The sequence below is a fragment of the Mustelus asterias genome, chromosome 8 (assembly GCF_964213995.1).
Source record: "Mustelus asterias chromosome 8, sMusAst1.hap1.1, whole genome shotgun sequence".
Classification (NCBI taxonomy): domain Eukaryota; kingdom Metazoa; phylum Chordata; class Chondrichthyes; order Carcharhiniformes; family Triakidae; genus Mustelus; species Mustelus asterias.
Window position 1 is genome coordinate 64197749 of NC_135808.1, and position 19680 is coordinate 64217428.

The 19680-nt window shown below is 44.2% G+C and overlaps 1 protein-coding gene across 1 annotated transcript; it reads left to right on the plus strand.

Annotated features, from left to right (window-relative positions):
- Nucleotides 1-297: 297 nt before the first annotated feature.
- On the plus strand, nucleotides 298-9297 carry LOC144497737 (uncharacterized). Its single transcript, XM_078219176.1, has 3 exons — nucleotides 298-471; nucleotides 6496-6532; nucleotides 7334-9297. Exons 1-3 carry the CDS (start codon nucleotides 298-300, stop codon nucleotides 7753-7755), a joined length of 633 nt encoding a protein of 210 aa, XP_078075302.1. The 3' UTR covers nucleotides 7756-9297.
- Nucleotides 9298-19680: the final 10383 nt, after the last annotated feature.

Here is a 19680-nt window from a genome sequence, read left to right on the forward strand (position 1 = left end):
CTTGCTTAGAATGAAAGTTTTCGGGTCACAAACTTAACAAGATAACTTGAGAGAGAAAAAAAACTGAAATCAAATCCCACAGTCTGCCTCCACACTCGACTTTAAGCAGCACCTGGGAATTTTAGAATCGTCACAGAACTTCCCCCGACTTAGCTAATAAAACTCAAGTCGCGTTTCCAACACACTAAAAGTTCCTTTCTGCAAGGCTGTTAGCTCTCAATTTCATTTCCCCTTCTCTACTACCCCCCCTCCTCCCCCCACCCCCCCATCCCTCCCCTCCTGACAACTGGAGCCCAGATGGACGAGATCATAAACATGAGAGAGGATGCGGTCCGAGGGGTCGCCATCCGGCGTCAGAGAAGGCGTTTTCCATTTGAGATTTTCAACACTTTACTTACCATTATCTGCCTCGCCACCGCGGCGCTTGTGGTCTACAAACTCTTCCAGTCCCCATCGACAGGACACAACATGGTAAGTGGCCGCTTCTTCATAAAACGAGGCATTGTCCGGTTATAGGGACACTTACACCAAAAGAGAAAAAGCTGGAAATCTCAGCAGGTATGGCAGCATCTGTATGGAGAGAAAAGAACTGGCGTTTCAAGTCCAGATGACCCTTTGTCAAAGCTTTTATTATACGTGTGTTTCATACCGTGCCTTCCAGTGCATCGTTCCTCTCTCTTGTGTTTATAAACATTTCGCTTCTGAGGCAGTGTGATTAGTTAGATATCGAGTGGCTATGTCACCAGGGATCCTCGGTCAATATTTTCTCTCTTACCTATTTGCCGTTTAATATTTCCACCCTCTTGTATTTATAAACGAACGTGTCTTAAATTGTATGCAAACAATGTATTTTTGTTAACCCACCCATTACTCTCTACATCAGTCTTACAGCATTCACGGTGCAGTCCGTGTCAGGTCCAAAACATTCGCAGAAATTGTTTTTTTAAGCGGACTTGGCGGATTTTGAGGGTAACCTGGAAGTTTGGAGATGAAATATTTGGTGTGCCTCAAAACACATACACACATAGGATACAGGGGCTGCGCCGCAGCTCAGGATAAACTGACGGGATGGCAGGCACTCAGTTGCAAGGGTGACCAGACTCTGGTCGGTAGATGTTGCGCCGTTTGAAGATCAAACAGAGGGAGGTTGGAAGCCTCTTTAACAAACTCTCACTCCTAGCAATGAAGTTAGTGGCCAGTTTTTGTTTAGTCATGATGATGGAGCGACGGATACCTTTTTTATTGGAACTTGGGGAAGATTTAAAAATATATAGTAGTGATCCTCTGTCCAAGGACATTTTGATTGCCCCCTTTTGAGAAATCGGGAGGGAGGTTCAAGTGGGGCTCGAGTGAGAAGAAGGCAAGGTTCACAATTTTTTTTATTTCAAAAAGGCAAGGTTCACAAATTTTCAGACAGACATCCACCCCCAGCAAAAGCGCCTGAAGACTTGGCGTGTCTAACCACTGGCCATATTTTTACATTGTGCTTGCGAAAGCCTGTTTGCAGCGAGCAGCCCGGAGAATCCCAAATTATAGCGATGATCCGCTACTGGCTTTATACCAATTGGAATTAACTTGAGCTGACTGCCGCGACGTTTTAAGAACAGGAGCCATGTCATAACTGGGATTAATTAATAGATTACTATCCAACCGCAGCGTCTGAACCACTGGGGGGAAGTTGTGCTAGATGTCTCGTTGACCAACCAGACACAGTATTGCATAGTTTGCATAGATTTGGGTCCCCGCGTGATTCAGGGCACATTTTTTGATTATGTCGCGATGTAGCCAGAGGGCACGGTTTCATGTGCACTCTTGAACAAGCTCTCACTCCTAGCAATGAAGTTAGTGGCCAGTTTTTTACTCATGGTGATGGAGCGATGAATATCTTTTTTATTGGATCGTGGGAAAGATTTTAAAAAAAATTAGTCTCCCGCTGTCCAAGAGGAAACAGATTGCGACAGATTGCAGTTTAGTCTCACACTGTGCTACTGCTCTGGGGTAAACTCTGGGGTCTGATCTCCACATCATGACTACTGCTCTGGAACAGGCCAGCTACAGCGGTGATAGATATGAAGCAGCTAACAAAGCAACGGAAGCATTTGGAGCGGCCTGCGACACTTCTGTAAAAAAATGTACAAAGGCTTCTAAGGCAGCGTGATCAGTTAGAGACCGAATGGCTATGTCACCAGGGATCATCAATAAATCTGTCATTTTTTTCTCTTCCATAAAGTCCCAGACCTGCTGAGATTTTCCAAAATGTTCTGTTTCAGATTCCAGCAGTAGTTTGCTTTTACAACCTCTGCATAATGTTTGCCGCTAAAGTATTTGCGGATGGAAATATTAAATAGGTACACAAAAAGAGAGACCATAAGTTGTGGTCTTATGGTCTCTTTTTTGTGTACTTATCCGCAAATACTTTAGCGGTAAACATTATACTGAGGTTTTAAAAGCGAACTACTGCTAGAATCTGAAATGTTGGAAAATCTCGGCAGGTCTGGGACATTATCCACTGGCTCTGTGAGCAACTTTTTAAAAAAAGTGGGATACCGGATAGACCCAGCTGTGGATCTGACATTAGAAAGATTTTGGTCAGATTGGCGTCGTGAGATCATTCGCTCAGTTCGATGTGCGAATGGGGCTGAGTTCCCATTTGTCATGGATCAAACAATGGGACTCAGGCGGAAATGGTTTATATAAAAAAAGGATCTATAGAGACACCGTTTGGAGTCCCTGTGGCTTCTTCAGTTCAGTAAGCAGTCTCACAACACCAGGTTAAAGTCCAACAGGTTTATTTGGTAGCAAATACCATTTGGTAGCAAATACCCCAGTCCAACGCCGGCATCTCCACATCATGGCTTCTTCAGTTCACAGGGACTCGGAAGCGATAACTCTGTTTCTCTCTCCACAGATGCTGCCAGACCTACTGAGTATTTATACTCCGCCTCCCCCAGCAATTTCTGTTTTTATTTCAGATTTCCAGCTTCCACAGTATTCTATGAAAGAAATTAGGTGGATTTGTATCCAGCTCTATTCCTGGCCTGGCCATGTGACAGAGGATGAGGCGAGGCCACTGGGGGATTTGAACAACACTGATTTTCATAAGGAGCTGCTAATGGAGCCAGTGTAGGTCAGAGAGGATGGAGATAATGGGGGGAATTTTCCCATCCCACCCACCATGGGAATCAGAACGGGTGGGGGGGGGGGGCGGTGGGATGGACCATGCAAATGTCCGTTGACCTCAGACGGGGATTTTCCCATTTTGGAGTGAGCGCGGCCGGAATATCCCACCCAATGTGTGGGCAGGATTTTCTTTTAAAGAAAAGAACTTGAATTCACACAACCATGAGCTCCCAGAGGACTTTACAGCCAAATAAAGTGCTTTAGAAATAATGCACAAGAAGATCCCACAAAGAACAACGTGATCCTGACTAGATGATCCACTGATGAGTAGTGTTGGTTGAGGTTATTTACTGCACCACTGAGTGCTCTGCTGCTTTCCTTCAGTGTTTTGCCAAGGGATCACCATGTCCATGTGCGAGATCAGAAGTGGCTTCGGTTTAACATCATTGGCAGCACCTCCAATTGTGCAGTTCTCCTTCAGTACTGCCCTGGAGTGTATTAGCTTAGATCGTGCACTCAAGCCTGTGGGATTCAACACCCACAACTGACTCAGGACTGAGAGTTCTACCGCTGGTTCAAGCATTTATTTAAATGCTTATATCCACTTGTATATTTATCAAGTCACATCAGCGTAGCTGGAACTGCAGTCATTAAGAGCCTAAAGTAAAGTCAAGCTGGCACGTTGCTAAGATTAGTTCCGAAGTGGTGAGTCACAGCATCAAAGATGCATGGGCTCAGGTACTGTGTGGAAAAGTATCAGTTTATGCTGCAGCCAAGTTGCAGTAAAGGTCAGAGAGTTCCATCTTCTGTTCAGATCCCTCTGTATCTTCACCCATCTCTCCTTTTGCGACTTTTTCCAGCCCCAGAAGTCATTGACAATACTGCTATTCTTTGCACGTCCCTGTCTGCCTCCGTGCTTATGTTGTGGCTTGAGCTGCCGGGGCTGGTCTGCTGCTTTTCTTCTTCTTTCGAACCAGCCTCTTTGAGCAGGTTTTTTTTTTGTTTATTCGTGTCCGTGTTGAATTTGTGTTGCAATTCAATGCATGTTTAAAGTTGGGAATTAAGCACAGCTGTACCCAACTGGGGAAGGATTAGGAAATCCTTGCAAGAAAAATGAACCAGACTGCAAGGAACCATAGAAAAAAATGGCTGCAGAAAGAGGCCACTTGGCCCTCTATGACTGGGAGAGTCTGTGACTTTCCTTGGCCATCTTGGAAATGAGCCAGTTTTAAGGTACAGGCTCGCTTCAAACACAATCTTCCTCAAAATAGTGATTGGAATTAAGAACATGTGGAAATATCTCCACATGTGGCTCAGTGTTGAATATTACTTTCTGAAACTCTTGTGAAATGCCTTTGGATGTTTTGCTACGTTCAGAGTGCGATATAAATGTTGTTTGATTCCCTGACCATTGCATATTGAGCTAACCTCATCTGGGATCAGCCTGGGACCACAGAAAAATCTAAAACTGGCTTCAACATCTAGGATGATAAACGGAAGCTGGGAGGGGTGGTGTGCAGGAAATTGGACAGGACTCTGACTGCTGATCAGTATCCAGATACCTCTAAAGTATATGTGTGGTCAAGATTGCATTGGAGCAATGAGGAATAGCTTGCCAACACTCACTCACTTGGCTGAGGTACCTGAGTGTCCTGGTGTCTATAAATCGAAATCCTCACGAGGGCCAATAGCTTAATCAGACTGGGTGAGAATGTTGGAGTCTAGAAAATGCTGTTGCCAGACAGGGTATTCTTGCATTTATTTAGCACCTTTGCCATATCAAGATGTCCCCAAGTGCTTCATAACCAGGGCATTACTTTGAATTGTGATCACTGCAGCTGTTAATCTTCAGACAGTGAAGTCCACAACCTACAATGCGACAAATGATAAGCTGTTCCTGCTGGTGTTTTATTGAGAATTGAATATTGTCCTGAAAATTGAACACATTTTTATAAATTCATTTATGGGATGTGGGCATCGCTGGCGAGACCAGCACTTAATGCCAATCCCTAATTGCCCTTAAGGTGGTGGTGGTGAGCTATCTTCTTGAACCCACTAGGTGTAGGTACAGCCACAGTGCTGTTAATGAGGGACTTCCAGTATTTTGACTTCGCGAGAGTGCAGGAACGGCAGTGTATTTCTGAGTCAGGATGCTGAGTGGCTTGGAGGGGGACTTCCAGATATTTCTCAGCTCCTCTTCCACTGGCAGCATGAAATTTTTTCCATCTGCTTGTCTAGGCCTATGTTTAATGTCTCATTTGAAAGATTGCATTTCCGACTGTGCCCCACACCCTGGATTATATGTTCCAGTTTCTGGACTGCATCTTGAATGACAAATATGTTCCCACCCAAAAGCCTGGCATCTGAGACCAGACCATGGGGGCACTGCTTTTGTGGTGTAGCGGTCCGGGGGACTCAAGTGGAGGCTCCTCGTTGGGTGCCACGGCCCCCGCATATCTCCGGCAGCTGGATTTCTGGCGCCGTCAGCTCCACGCCAATTTCTGGTGTAGAGCTGTATAATTTATGCAAATACACAATTCAATCTATTTTAAATATCATTAGTGGGCTCGGGACTGAAGTGTCTAGGTCCGCTAGCCTCTGCCTCCTCCCCACCCTTGCCAGGAGTGGTTCACTCCAGCAGGGTTTTACTATAGCACCCTACTTGCGGAGATCTGGTGGCCTGACCCTGCTGGAGTGAAGGGGGGCCATCGAGGCCCCCCAGAGGGCCGGACACTGGGGGTGCCCTCTGGGCATTGCCACCTTGGCAGTGCCAGCCTGGGCCCCCTGGCCAAGGGGCAAGGTGCCAATGCCCAGGGGGCATGTTGGCACTGCCCATCAGTCTTGGGCAGTGCCAAACAGGTGGGGCCTAATTGGGGCAGGGCCTAATGGGGGCCAAAGCTGGCCCGGACATATCCAGGGGTCAGTGACTGGACCATGGGCTGGGTTGCAAAGCCATGATCAGGGATTGCGGGACCAGTGATCGGGAGGCTGGCTGTGTGGGCTACTGCGCATGCATCGATCTCGGCGCGGACAGGTCGGCACATGTGCAGTGGCCTGCTCAGTGCTATGTTGCCGGCCTCTCCTGTGGGGATAGGCCCCGCTCACTGATTTTCAATGGGCTTTACGCTAGTGCTCTCTGCAGTGCACAGAGTGTGGGAGATTCACTTTGAAACTGCCGGTGAAAAAAACAAAGTGATTTACTCCAGTTTTTACGCAAATTCGACACTTAGAATTTTGTTGGGAGAATCAGCCTCCGTATTCTTGTTAGAGTCTTTCTGTAACGTCTCAGGATGATGAAAGAACAGCATCTACGATTTCTGACATTATAAATACCAACATGCAACTGATACTAACTTCTATTATTTGTTTCTTTAGGGGATGTTCATGTTTGTCATCCATGCTGAAGCAGAAGGTAAATAAATGTTCACAACTATCCAATATAATTTTGCAAATCCAAAACAATAAAACAATATTTTCAATCTGAAACAGTTCTTTTTTCTGTTTATAAAAAGAGAGAGAATGTACAACATCAAATGCTAAATATTTTTAATCTGTCAGTCTGGTGTGCAGAGAACAAAGTCTTTGTAGAATTTGCGGGATGTATTTTGCTCAGTGTGTGACAATTAAAGGCACATTACTTTATTGAAGCTCATTGGAGATCCTTAGCATTTCTTCACAGAAAATAAAGCACACTGCATGTATTCAGAATGCTGATAAGGAGAGTATGAGGGATATTATATATTATATTATGTGAGGACGATGTTTCCTTTAGTAGGAGAGACTAGAATCTGAGGGCAGAACCTCAGAGTAAAGGGATGACCCTTTAAAACCGAGATGAGGAGGAATGTCTTCAGCCAGAAGGTGGTGAATCTATGGAATTCATTGCCACAGAAGGCTGTGGAGGCCAGGTCATGGAGTGTATTGAAGACAGAGATAGATAGGTCTTTGGTTGATAAGGGGATCAAAGGTTACAGGCAAAAGGCAGGAAAATAGGGTTGAGAAACTTATCAGCCATGATCGAATGGTAGAGCAGACTCGATGGGCCTAATGGCCTAATTCTGCTCCTATATCTTATGGTCAAAATGCGCAACTTGGTTTGACTCCTGAAATATTTTATGGTTGACTCAATTTGGGGAGGGAATGGAACTGTTTTCCATTTTGGGTTTTATTTTGGAGGACCTCCTGACGTTCTCTCACTTTTCTCCTCTCACAGTCTCAGCAGAAAAGGTTACATTGACTTCAACGAATAGTCCCTGGGTGAAGAATAACGCCATTGTCGTTCCATGTGATGGCCTGTACATGATTTACGCGCAAATAAGCTGGGGTGAACATCCACAATTGGAAATTCAGAAGAAAGAAGATCCTAACACTGAAGATACCTGGACCCTTCTGAAAGCAAACAAGTCCTCCTCCTTGGTAACTGTGCTGCGCCTCAATACCACCATTCAGATGTTGCTCAACTTACCCAAAAACGGGACACAACGGGACATTTCCTATCTGGGGATTGTTTTGCTTCAAGTCCATCAGGATGTAAAATCCTGCCAAGAGATTATTCAAAACAGCTGCAAAGAAGAAAAAGATTGGGATAAGTTTTACCCTCTAATGCTATCACCTGGGAAATGTATCAGGCAATGATTGGAGGGGCAAAATGAGTATGAACTGTACACTGCCTTTGGGAGGCAATTTTGAAATGGACTTAAGCTGAATTTAGACCTCAATGGGTGATGTGGTGTAAGGAGGTTGAGGTGTGTGTGTGTGTGTGTGTGTGTGTAAATGTCTCTATGTGTGTGTGTCTGTGTGTGTGTGTGTGTGTATCTGCGTGTGTGTGCCTATGTGTATGTAACTGTGTGTGTGTTTGTATGGAGGGAGAAGGTGAGTGTTCCATTGGAGGAACTGGCTGCTGAATTGCATTTTTAATTACTATAAAAGATAAGGGTCCTAATAGGAATTAATTGGCACAGTGAAAGAAGGAACTGAATCTATAACTGATGTAGAACTGAGTGCTCAAGATATTTAATTAACGCAGCTTATTACATTCCCAGGAGGGAGGGTTGGGAGCTGGAAAATGATATTTGCCCCAAGATACAAGATCAACAGTTGGTGTGGGAAGGAAACTTAATAGGGTAATCAGACATGGACTCTGGATAGAGTAAAGCTTGATGGGCTGAGTGGCCTTTTTTATGTTCTCGATTTTCGTGGTGTGCTGGGCTGTCTTTATCCCTTGACCAACATCACTGAAAAGCAAGTGATGTGGTCAAGATTTCATTGGTGTGTGTGAGCTCTCGCTGGGTGGTTCCTACATTGCAACAATGACTGCACTTCAAAAGGTACTTAATTGGTCGGAAAGCACTTTGGGATGTCCAGAGGTTGTGAATCACACTATTAAAAGGGGAAGTTCTTGCATTTTGTTTGTCCCATGTTGCCAGCTTGCATCACACAGTCAGACAGTGGTGGTAGGTGGTGTGGGGGAGTGTCTCTCCTTCACTTCAGAATGTAAAGCTTATTCCACTCATCCCACTCCTGACTGCAAAATTCTAGTATGGGTGGGGGGAGGTGCGGGGAGTAAAATGCTCAATTCAGGGTAACTATGAGATTTTTAGAAAAATATACATTTTTACTACTTGATATTATATAATGAAATACTTGATACCAAGTATTATGCCTCAAAAGAGGGATTGGCAACATATTGAGGAAAATGACCAAATTGGTTATGTTTGTTCTCTAAACTGGTTCATTGCACATACCTAGTTTCAATACTGCACTATTGAGTGTCTTGCCAATCTTTAAAGGTAAAACAAATGCCTCTTTTAAGTGACCAAAATTTATTACTGAGGAAGATTGCACACAATCCTCAAAGTCCTGTCTGTGTGCTGACGGGGGGAACATGATCAATTAAAAAAAATAAGGTATCCAGCCTAAGGTTATATTCATGAATGTCTTAGGGCTGCAACATACAAGGGGCAGACGGCAGGCAAAGAAGCCTGGTTGGAATGTAGATTATTTGATCGAAGAATTGTATTTATTTATTGCACGTAATGTAGTTATTTAATGGGAAAAAGTAATAGTGCTTTTGAACTAAGAAAATTAATGTTTTGATGTTGTAACTAACTTTATTTTTTACATGGAACTCTGTTTTGTACTGTTTTGATATGTTCACAAATAAAAGGATAAAAGACCCAAACGTTCTCAAGGCATTCTCATTTGACAAACTTAGATAAAACTAGCAAGGCGATAAATTGCAAGATGTTTTAGGCACTGTGTTACTATGGTCAAATATTGTAGAATTCAGCATGAAGACAAACTGGGGACTGTTTTGGGCCAACGGTATTAAGGTTTACACTGCTGCTGAAGTAAGAACAAAAAGAGTTCACCTAAATTTACTTGTTGGTAAAACCAGTCTATCACATTTTTATTTCTTTAAGTGACGCTTCGAAAAGGTGACATTTGCAGCAAAATCCTCTGACCTTGTCCACGGCTGGGCTTCTCTGATGCTGTTGCAGTGAATGGAGTTTTGGATGATCGCCAAATTCTTGCAGGGGGTGGCCGCAGAGGAGATCGGAGAATCTAAATCCAACAATTCTGTAACAGAGCAATCCAATACTAAATGGACAATTATTACACACTGCCGTTGCTAACTCTGCTTCATATTTTTGCTTTAAAGATTTTTCATTATTGCTTCTATTGCAGGTCCTTGATTAGCTCTTGCCTGGATTATGTAGAAATGATGCCGGCTTTCGACACATTTGAGAGGCTTCTTATGTAGAAATCACAGCACTGTATCAGGCCTTACTATCTCACACGGCTCAGTGTTAAATTTTTTTGTTGAAGTTTTACCAAGTTAGAGGCCCAATATAAATTATTATTGTTAAATGACTGAATACTGAAAGTTTTCTTCTACTCAATTGTCTCGTCAGCCACAGTTTCCCAAAGCACAGGAAGTGTGAATCCAATGTTGGATAACAAGTTGCAGACTCATCACACAAAAGCGAAATACTGCTGGAAATCTGAAATAGAAACAGTAAATACGGGAAACACTGCAGCTCAGGCAGCATCTGTGGTTCCACCAGGACAGTTAACATTTCAGGTCGATGACCAAGTCCCAATGAATGTTGAGTGGCACGTCCAGGTGTCTGCACTCACATGCAACGTCACAATCGGTGGGCGTGCACGGGAGTAAGAAGTGCATCTGGCGACAATTTGGCGGACAATTAAGCCCATTGAGGAGACAATTGCTGCAAGTGGTCCTTCATCTTTACGCTTGGTGGATGGGATAATCGGCCAGGCGGCCTTCACCTTTTCGCTTCATGCTCGATCCAGGCCAGGATAAAATGTCTGGGATGAAATAAGAGTGCATGAGCTTTCTGGTGTTGGAGTTGGGATGTCACTTGCTTGAATTTGTATTGCAGAGAGAGTCATTTTCTGGGCAAACTTTGTTTGTAATGCCTACTTGCTTTCCAATTCATAGAATCATAGTTTTGACAAAGAGCCATCTGGACTCAAAACGTCAGCTCTTTTCTCTCCTTAAACATGCTGCCAGACCTGCTGAGATTTTCCAGCATTTTCTCTTTTGGTCACAGAATCATAGAATCCCACAGAGCAGAAGGAGGCCATTCGGCCCATCGAGTCTGCACCGACCACAATCCCACCCAGGCCCCATTCCCACAACCCTATGTATTTACCCTAGCTAATCCCCCTGACACTAAGGGGCAATTTAGCATGGCCAATCCACCTAACCCACACATCTTTGGATTGTGGGAGGAAACCAGAGCACCCGGAGGACACCCACGCAGACACGGGGAGAATGTGCAAACTCCACACAGACAGTGACCCAAGCCGGGAATCGAACCCAGGTCCCTGGTGCTGTGAGGCAGCCACTGTGCCATCCAATTGGCAGTGGATGTTGGATCCAATTAAAAGAGTGTGGGGTCATGGGTGAAGTTGGAGACGGAAGGTCCCATGATGACACCTCCAGGAATCTAATCAACCAGAGTAAGCAATGGGGTTGCCAACTGCAATGAAATGTATCCCAGGAGGTTTCATCACATGACTTGGCTCCAGCCATTCATTGGCCAATCCTTGTGACATATCATTGAGCATGTTACAAGCAGAAATCATTGGATTTCTGGAAACTAATGCTATCAACGGATATAGGGACAGTGGGGAAAATGCCATAAGAGATAGATGATCAATCATGATCTGTCTGAATGTGAAAGCAAGCTCGTTGGGGTAAATGGCCTATTCCTCCCATTTCCAATCTTCCCGATGCACCCCAATTGGATGATACTTGACTGTCAGTGAAACGATCCTTATCTTGCCATTTTCAATTGCTTTATATCTGGTAAAGAGATACGTTCAAATGAAATCAATTTTTATTAATGCCCCTATGACTTTTCTCCAGGCTTACCACAGCAGTGTCCTGGTGAGTGATCCTCAATTCCTGCAGACTCCAGGCCAAGCCGGGAGGGTTGTATGCAACTCTCTGTTCTTACTTTGGAATTGCAAAGGAAAACCCAGCAAAAAGAGCAACATTCTGATCAACTATTGTGCAGAATAATATTCTGGAAAGTGAGCAAATTGAGGAAATGTAGAACTTTGGAACCTTCTGGAATATCCTGGGGGGTCAACTTTTTAGTAAACCCTAGTTTGGAAACCTATGCCCTTTATCTAGCAACCTATGACAGATTAGCTGGTCAGATTACCATAGCCAAGAATCCAGCAGTGACAGAAAAAGAAATGCATGTTCTTGCATTTTAAAGTGAAAAACTGGTCTTCTGGTCCAAAGTCTTCAATGTTGTTTGTCTCCCATATCCAGAGACAAAGATTGGACCTGCAAAAGGAAGAACATGCATTTATAAGAACACCTTTCAGAAACTCAGGACATCCAAAAGGGCTTTCCAACAAATGAGGTCCTGTAAAGTTTATTTATTGATCACAAGTAGGCTTACATTAACACTGCAATGAAGTTACTGTGAAAATCCCCTAGTCGCCACACTCTGTCGCCTATACAGGTACACTGAAGGAGAATTTAGCATAGCAATGCCCCTGCACATTCTTTGGACTGTGGGAGGAAACCAGAGCATCTGGAGGAAACCCATGCAGACTTGGGGAGAACATGAATACTCCCGCACAGACAGTGACCCAAGCCGGGAATTGAACCCAGGTCCCTGGCGCTGTGAGGCAGCAGTGCTAACCACTGTGCCGCCATGCCACCTATACTTCTGGACCTTAGTAATATAAGGGGATCACAGCAGCCAAATGTTCACAACAAGGTCCCACACGCTAATAAATGACTAGAGTAATTGTTATACTCCAAAGCTGTGTGGGTTGGGTTGGTTGGCCATGCTAAATTGCCCGTTAGTGTCAAGGGGATTAGCAAGATAAATATGTGGGGTTATGGGGATGGGCCCTGGGTGGGACTGTTGTCGGTGCAGGCTTGATGGGCCAAATTGCCTCCTGTATTGTGAGGATTCTAATTCTACGATCTGGTTGAGGGATAAGGGCTGAACAACCTTCACCTAAGAGGGCAGACAGATTCAACATTGCATCCAGGACAGTGCAGCACCTCCTCAGCACTGCGTTTGAGTTTCAGCCTAGGTACATGCTCCAGTCTGGGGAGTGAAACTTGACTTTCTAACTCTGGGGTGAGGGCGTTACCACTGTGCCACAGCTAATGCATTGGTTATCTCTACCCTGCTGGATATCCCGTTCAGACTTTGTTCGTCCAATATTGAAAGCGGTGTCCCCCAAAAGTGTAAATTAATCGGCGAATCCCCTCTGGGATGTGATGTAATAATGGAGAAAATGCAGGACGAACACCTTATTCCACCCCCAACCCTCCTCTATTCCCACCATTGCTGCTAAACAAAATCGTAACATATTGCCGATCAGAACACACCCTCTTAGTGGGAAATTTTCACTTGAAGAGCATTAAAGCAAAGAGAAAGAAGCAGTACAAGATGTTACAGTACTGAAAGAGGAGACTGATCAAAAATGAGAAGAAATGCAACTTCCGAAAGATACACGAGAGTCTTTTCTGTACATTCCCCCAACTCATTCACAGAAAGGTGGAAATGGCCACAAATATTTTCAATACCTTTTAGAAAATGCAGTACCAAATACTTTTATTGCATTGGTTTCCTGGCTGGTCTCAACTTTCTCAATTGTGCTCACTAACAATGGTACATGGAAGAGACACCCACTGTTTACAGGTTTTTAGTTACCTCCGTTGATTTTCAATCCTTCCATGTTACTAATAGGATGCAATCCTTTTGATTTTTGACTGTCCTGGCGTATTAAGAATCTGGTGCTCGCCAGGGACCGCAGTCAAGCTATTAATACAACATTTGCAGTGTGCAACTACACCCTAATTCCAATCAAGCAGTTCATTGTTATTTAAATAAAAGTTGGACTGTTTAACTGGAGAATGGCTTCAATTCATTGAGAGCCAAACATTTGAACGGGAGAGCTGAGAATATCATGTTAAATTGTTTCCACCTTTCTTCAAATAGCAGCAAGTAACACATTGTATGTGAAGTATTTTGGGGCATTGCAGAAATACGCTATTGGAGTGATGTGAAAAAATGAAATCTCTTCCATGTTTTGTGCAGTTTTTAAGCTACTAAAAACCCGCTTTTTGAAGTTGTTTCCATCTCCAACATGCCCCTCCCCGCCCCCTTGCAGCCAGAAAGAAGCGAGCAGAAGGTATCCATAAAATGCATAGCATGAACATGCCAGCAAACACATCTCCCCCTCTCCCCTCCTGCTATCAATGGGGATTTGGCTGCATCAGTGCCGCTGGGATTGGAAGAATGTGTGCTAACACTTGGGGCGGGAATGCCCTATTGATACACAGCTGATGTGGTGGTTAGTATCCCAGCTAGGAATCTAGCCACCTTTCTTCCACCACACTCGGAGGCCACGGTAACTTGCGATTTAAGCCGGGTTTCGCTTGCTTTCCTTCCCCTCTGCTCTTCCATTGTAACCCTTCACACCTCCTCTGGATCCGTCTTTTGTTTCGTTACTGTCTCATTATCAGTCCCGTTTGCCTTGCATCATCACCCCTTTTTTACTCTTTAATCACTCCTGCCTTACCACACTATCACAGACGGACTCTTCAAGTTATTTCCTCATCCACAGCGTCCACTATCCCTCCCTCTGCACTTGCTTAAAAGCTGAACAAAGGCGCATCTATCATTAACCCAAAACCGAAACTCTCCCGATTTCTCCCACAGGTTCTGCCTGCCTCACTGAGTGTTTACTACACTTTCTGTTTTTACTTTATAATTGTTACATTTGTTTTAAATATAAAAGTGATTGTTATTCCTTGCTTTCCCTGTTTTTTTTACTCCTCCAGTTTCCGCATAGATTATACAAAAAGCGTATCTTTTTAACCCCACCATGGCTCCAGTGTTGCCCAAAATTTGTTGAAGCAAGGTTCAAAAGGTCCGCTTTGTTCCTCGAGCAGCTGGGCAAAACTTTAACCTCCTTGTACGAAGTCAGATCTCGAAAGTGCTCCCAACACTGAGCAAGTGTTGAAATGTCCTAAGCAATTGAACATTTGAGCACAAGCACGTTTGTTTGATTTGGATCAAAGGTTTTAATCAATTTAGAAACCTTGTGTCTCCGGCGCTTATCCTAGTTCAGCTAAAGTAAACCTTTCTCCCCAAAATTTATGAACTGTCCAGACAAAATTCGTAAAAGAACATTAGAGTACGTGTGGAAATACATCAAGGTTAGTTTAAATAGGAAAGGAGTGAAAATATGGTTTTATAAAATAAAGTAAGAAGTCTCACACCAGGTTAAAGTCCAACAGGTTTATTTGGTAGCAAATACCATAATCTTTCGGAGCACTGCTCCTTCCTCAGATGGAGTGGAAATGTGCTCTCAAACAGTGCACAGACACAGAAATCAAGTTACAGAATACTAATTAGAATGCGAATCTCTACAACCAGCCAGGTCTTAAAGGTACAGACAATGTGGGTGGAGGGAGCATTCAACACAGGTTAAAGAGATGTGTATTGTCTCCAGACAGAACTGCTAGCGAGATGGTTCCCCCTGGTCTTGCAGAATCTCACTAGCTGTTCTGTCTGGAGACAATACACATCTCTTTAACCTGTGTTTAATGCTCCCTCCACCCACATTGTCTGTACCTTTAAGACCTGGCTGGTTGTAGAGATTCGCATTCTAATTAGTATTCTGTAACTTGATTTCTGTGTCTGTGCACTGTTTGAGAGCACATTTCCACTCCATCTGAGGAAGGAGCAGTGCTCCGAAAGATTATGGTATTTGCTACCAAATAAACCTGTTGGACTTTAACCTGGTGTTGTGAGACTTCTTACTGTGTTCACCCCAGTCCAATGCCGGCATCTCCACTTTATAAAATAAACACAGCGCAGGTAAAGAATGTGAAAATATGGATGAACTGGAATCAAAATAGTTCAATTGTTTTTGTTCAGGATTATGGACTGTATTATGGACTCCGCTTGTAATTTGACATTAATGCAGCAATCCCTGACATTTATGGTGTTTTAATGTTGAAATAGCTTTGTTTGCTACAACATAAGTGAAAACGCACAAAACCCAAACAAGCCTGGGATTTCCCTTATCTGCCAATCATCCAAAGGTTACGATTTAGTCCTCTGACATCTCAGCAAATTCTGAATCATTGGGTTTGGACACTTAACGTTTCAGCCAGCACGCTGTGATACTGGAAAATCCCCAAAGGTCAGTAAGTCTAAAAAAACCCGTCAGGAATAACATTGTCATGATAATGACTAAAACAAAAGCCTTTCCTGAAATTTTGCTCCATCTTGCTACATCCTTCCCCCATATTCATTCCTTCCCCTGATTTGTTTTTCTCCATGTTACATCATATCTGGTTTTACTAGTTTTAAAATACTATAAGCTTTTTTTCTTACCTCACAATGACTCTTGTGTCCCTCCTTAATTTGTTGAAGCCAAGTTTCAAAGTGCACCCTTTGACTCAGCCAGGTTTGATGTTCTGACCAGCAGGCTGGTCAGATTTAAAGTGCTCCCATCATTTGACAGGTCAGTATAAAGTGTTCTAAGCTTTGGTATTACTCAAGTGATAATAGTTGATTTAGGTCAAAGTTAACTGAAAACCCTATGCCCCTGTCACTTACCCAAAAGAAATTCCCCCCAAAATTTGATAAAACAAATAAGGGCATATTAGAATACAATGCAAGTGTGGATCAATTTGATTAAATGGAGTATTTGGCACTCTAGGGTGTCTCATTGCATTCATAATGCAGATTTGATCTACATTTGCATTGTGTTTAAACATTTTCTGATAAATATGGCCTCAGGCATTTGAATTGACTGCAGATGGTGTAGGGAGGCCCTGGAGCTGCAGCCTTTTCCCATTGAGCCTTTGCAGCAGTGGCCCCACAATGTCCAAAAGGGTTGAGTTAAACCTCTGCTTTGTAAAGCCGAGAGGATCGGAGCCCCAAGTAGTCCACCTATTAAAAGCTAGGCAACTCCAGGTATGCTGGAGCCTGAGAGTTCCATAATTGTTTTTTGGTACTTTTGGTACTTTATTTCTAATCTATGTCCCTCAACACATAGTCCTGGATCTTGGAAAGTGCCAGTCTGCAAGACAGGGTCATGGGCAGTTTGTAATGATACGCTTTCATAGACTCCACTCATTAACAACAAACGGTTCATTTACAAGGACCCACCAGAGCTGCAGCAATGTCTGCAGCTAGTTCTAGCATGTCTCTGCCGAAGAGACTCTGAGTTCTGCTTGGTCACCCAGGCCAGGTGACCCTTACTCTGCTGTGTTGCAGGGAGAATACCACAATATCCTTGCACTGCAGGTGCAGCAAGCTTCAGAAAGAACAGAGAGTGTCGTTCTCTAGTTTTCCACTGTCTTCCGGCAGCAACTGATATTCGTTTCTATGTACATCCTCTGCGATGCCTGCAGAGCACAGATTTCCGAGTTATACAATCATTCAGAATGAAACTTGATAAAAGAATCTTGATAAAAGACACTGCATTTATCTTTGGACACTCTTTCCAATTGCACATTCCAGATGGACTGATAGATGGCATCTCTTTCCCATCACAGATGCCTCACTGAAACAAAGATCTAACAGAGAGGGCCCTCCACCTGGGTACTTGTTTGAAAATTCTAGCGTTAAGGTGTTTTTTTTATGGCTTTTAAAGTTTGAAATTGGTCCTGGTCAGTTTTGGCGTGCTCGCCGTGGATCTGGTGGGCCAGCTGGATGTTTTTGGGCATGAATGGCACACAGGTTGGTGTCCTCAAAAAGCCCCACCAGGTACGCCTCGCTGACCTCTTGCAGGGCCATGATGGCTGAACTCTGGAAGCGCAGGTCGGTCTTGAAGTCCTAAGCGATCTCCCGCACCAGGAGCTGGAAGGGCAGCTTGTGGATCAGCAGCTTGGTGGATTTCTGATAGTAGAGTATCTCCTGCAGAGCCACAGTGCTGGGCCGGTCGCGGTGAGGCTTCTTCACTCTGCCTGTGGCTGGAGCGCTCTTGTGGGCAGCTTTGTTAGGCTGCTTGTGGGGAGCTTTCCCTCTGGTCGACTTGCTCAGTCCTGGCCATCTCCTCAAGGTGTTCGGCCAATGATTTCTGACAATCTGCTTGGGGAAATTCCCTGACAGGATCCACATCTTTTCTTTCTGCAGGAGGCAATGGCCTAGTGGTAATATCGCTAGACTATTAATGCAGAAACTCGGGTAGTGTTTTGGGTACCCGGGTACGAATCCCGCCACAGCAGATGGTGGAATTTGAATTCAGTAAAAACTATCTGGAATTTAAGTATCTACTGATGACCATGAAAACACTGATTGTTGGAAAAACCCATCTGGTTCACCAATGTCCTTTAGGGAAGGAAACCTGCCGTCCTTCCGGGTCTGGCCAACATGTGACTCCAGAGTCACAGCAATCTGGTGGACTCTCAACTGACCTCTGAACAAGGGCAACGAGGGATGGACAATAAATGCTGGCCAACCAGTGACGCTCATGTCCCATGAATGATTTAAAAAGGTACATTACGTGCAGACTACTGCCTGAATAACTTATAGTCAAAGATGCTTCTCTGAATGTACCTTTCTATGAGAGGCTAGCGGTTTGCTATGGTCCAACTGAATGGAGCATCAGCTGCAATGTAGAATCCATACAGTGCAGAAGGAGGCCATTCGGCCCATCAGGACTGCATCGACAACAATTTAACCCAGGCCCTATCCCCGCATTTACTCTGCTAATCCCCCTGACACTAAAAGGGTCAATTTAGCATGGCCAATCAACCTAACCCGCACATCTTTGGGGTAAATCGGAGCACCCGGAGGAAGCCAACGCAGACACGGGGAGAATGTGCAAACTCCACACAGACAGTGACCCGAGGCCGGAATTGACTGGGTCCCTGGTGCTGTGAGGGAGCAGTGCTAACCACTGTGCCGCCTGTGACAAGAGCTAACCATAACCACAGCTTGAGTCAGCTACACACAAAAGTGGCCTTGAAGAGGCTGAAGTTGAGTCTTAAAGTACAATCCAGTGCTGCCAATGTAGAAATATGGGGCTGAATTTTACATCAGCATAGACCTAGTGAAACCCCCAAACACTTACCAAGACCCCATCCAGTGCTCCTCAAGTCCCACATGCAGTGCCGGCAGTGGCCATCACTCCTGGTGACGCTGTTGGTATTGGAGTGCTGCCGGCCTCTAATTGATCAGCAGTTCTTTGAGGCAGCACTTTCTGTCCCTGAGAGGCAGAAGTTTCACCTTCCATCTATTTTAGACCAATCACATGTTAATTGGCTGCAGGGCAGCCATCTTCTCCTGGTAGATTGCCCACTCCAACATTTTAGCTTGCATAAGGGGAGATGAGGATCATGGCATCCTGTAAAATCAGACCATGATCTTGGTAAGTCCAGGAGTTTGAATGTTGAGCTTGAGAGACGATCTATATTCAGCCTTTTTATCAAACTTAAAAAGAGCAGATTTTTAAACATTTTTGTTTATTTATTAGTGATACAAGTAGGTTTACATTAACACTGCAATGAAGTTACTGTGAAAATCCCCTAGTCACCACACTCCGACTCCTGTTTGGGTACACTGAAGTAGAATTCAGCATGGCCAATGCACCTAACCAGCACGTCTTTCAGACTGTGGGAGGAAACCGGAGCACCTGGAGGAAACCCATGCAGACACAGGGAGAACGTGCAAACTCCACAAAGACAGTGACCCAAGCCAGGAGTCAAATCTGGGTCCCTGGCACTGTGTGGCAGCAGTGCTAATCACTGTGCCACTGTGCCAGCCATGATATGGTCAGGGAACAGGGATTTAAAGTAGTAAGCAGTTATTGTGGTCAGGGGATCTTAAACAGCAGAAGAAAGGATGAAGGGTGAGAAAGGATGGCAGTGAATGGCAAAGGATAGATATGAGGAGCTCCCTAGCCAGCAGACTATCTAACAACCATCTTGAAAGCAATAAAAAATGTTAAATGTTTCCTGTCCAATGTATGTATTTATCAAAGAAGAAAATTATTTGGGGGAAATGAAATTGTCCATTTGTGGGTCCT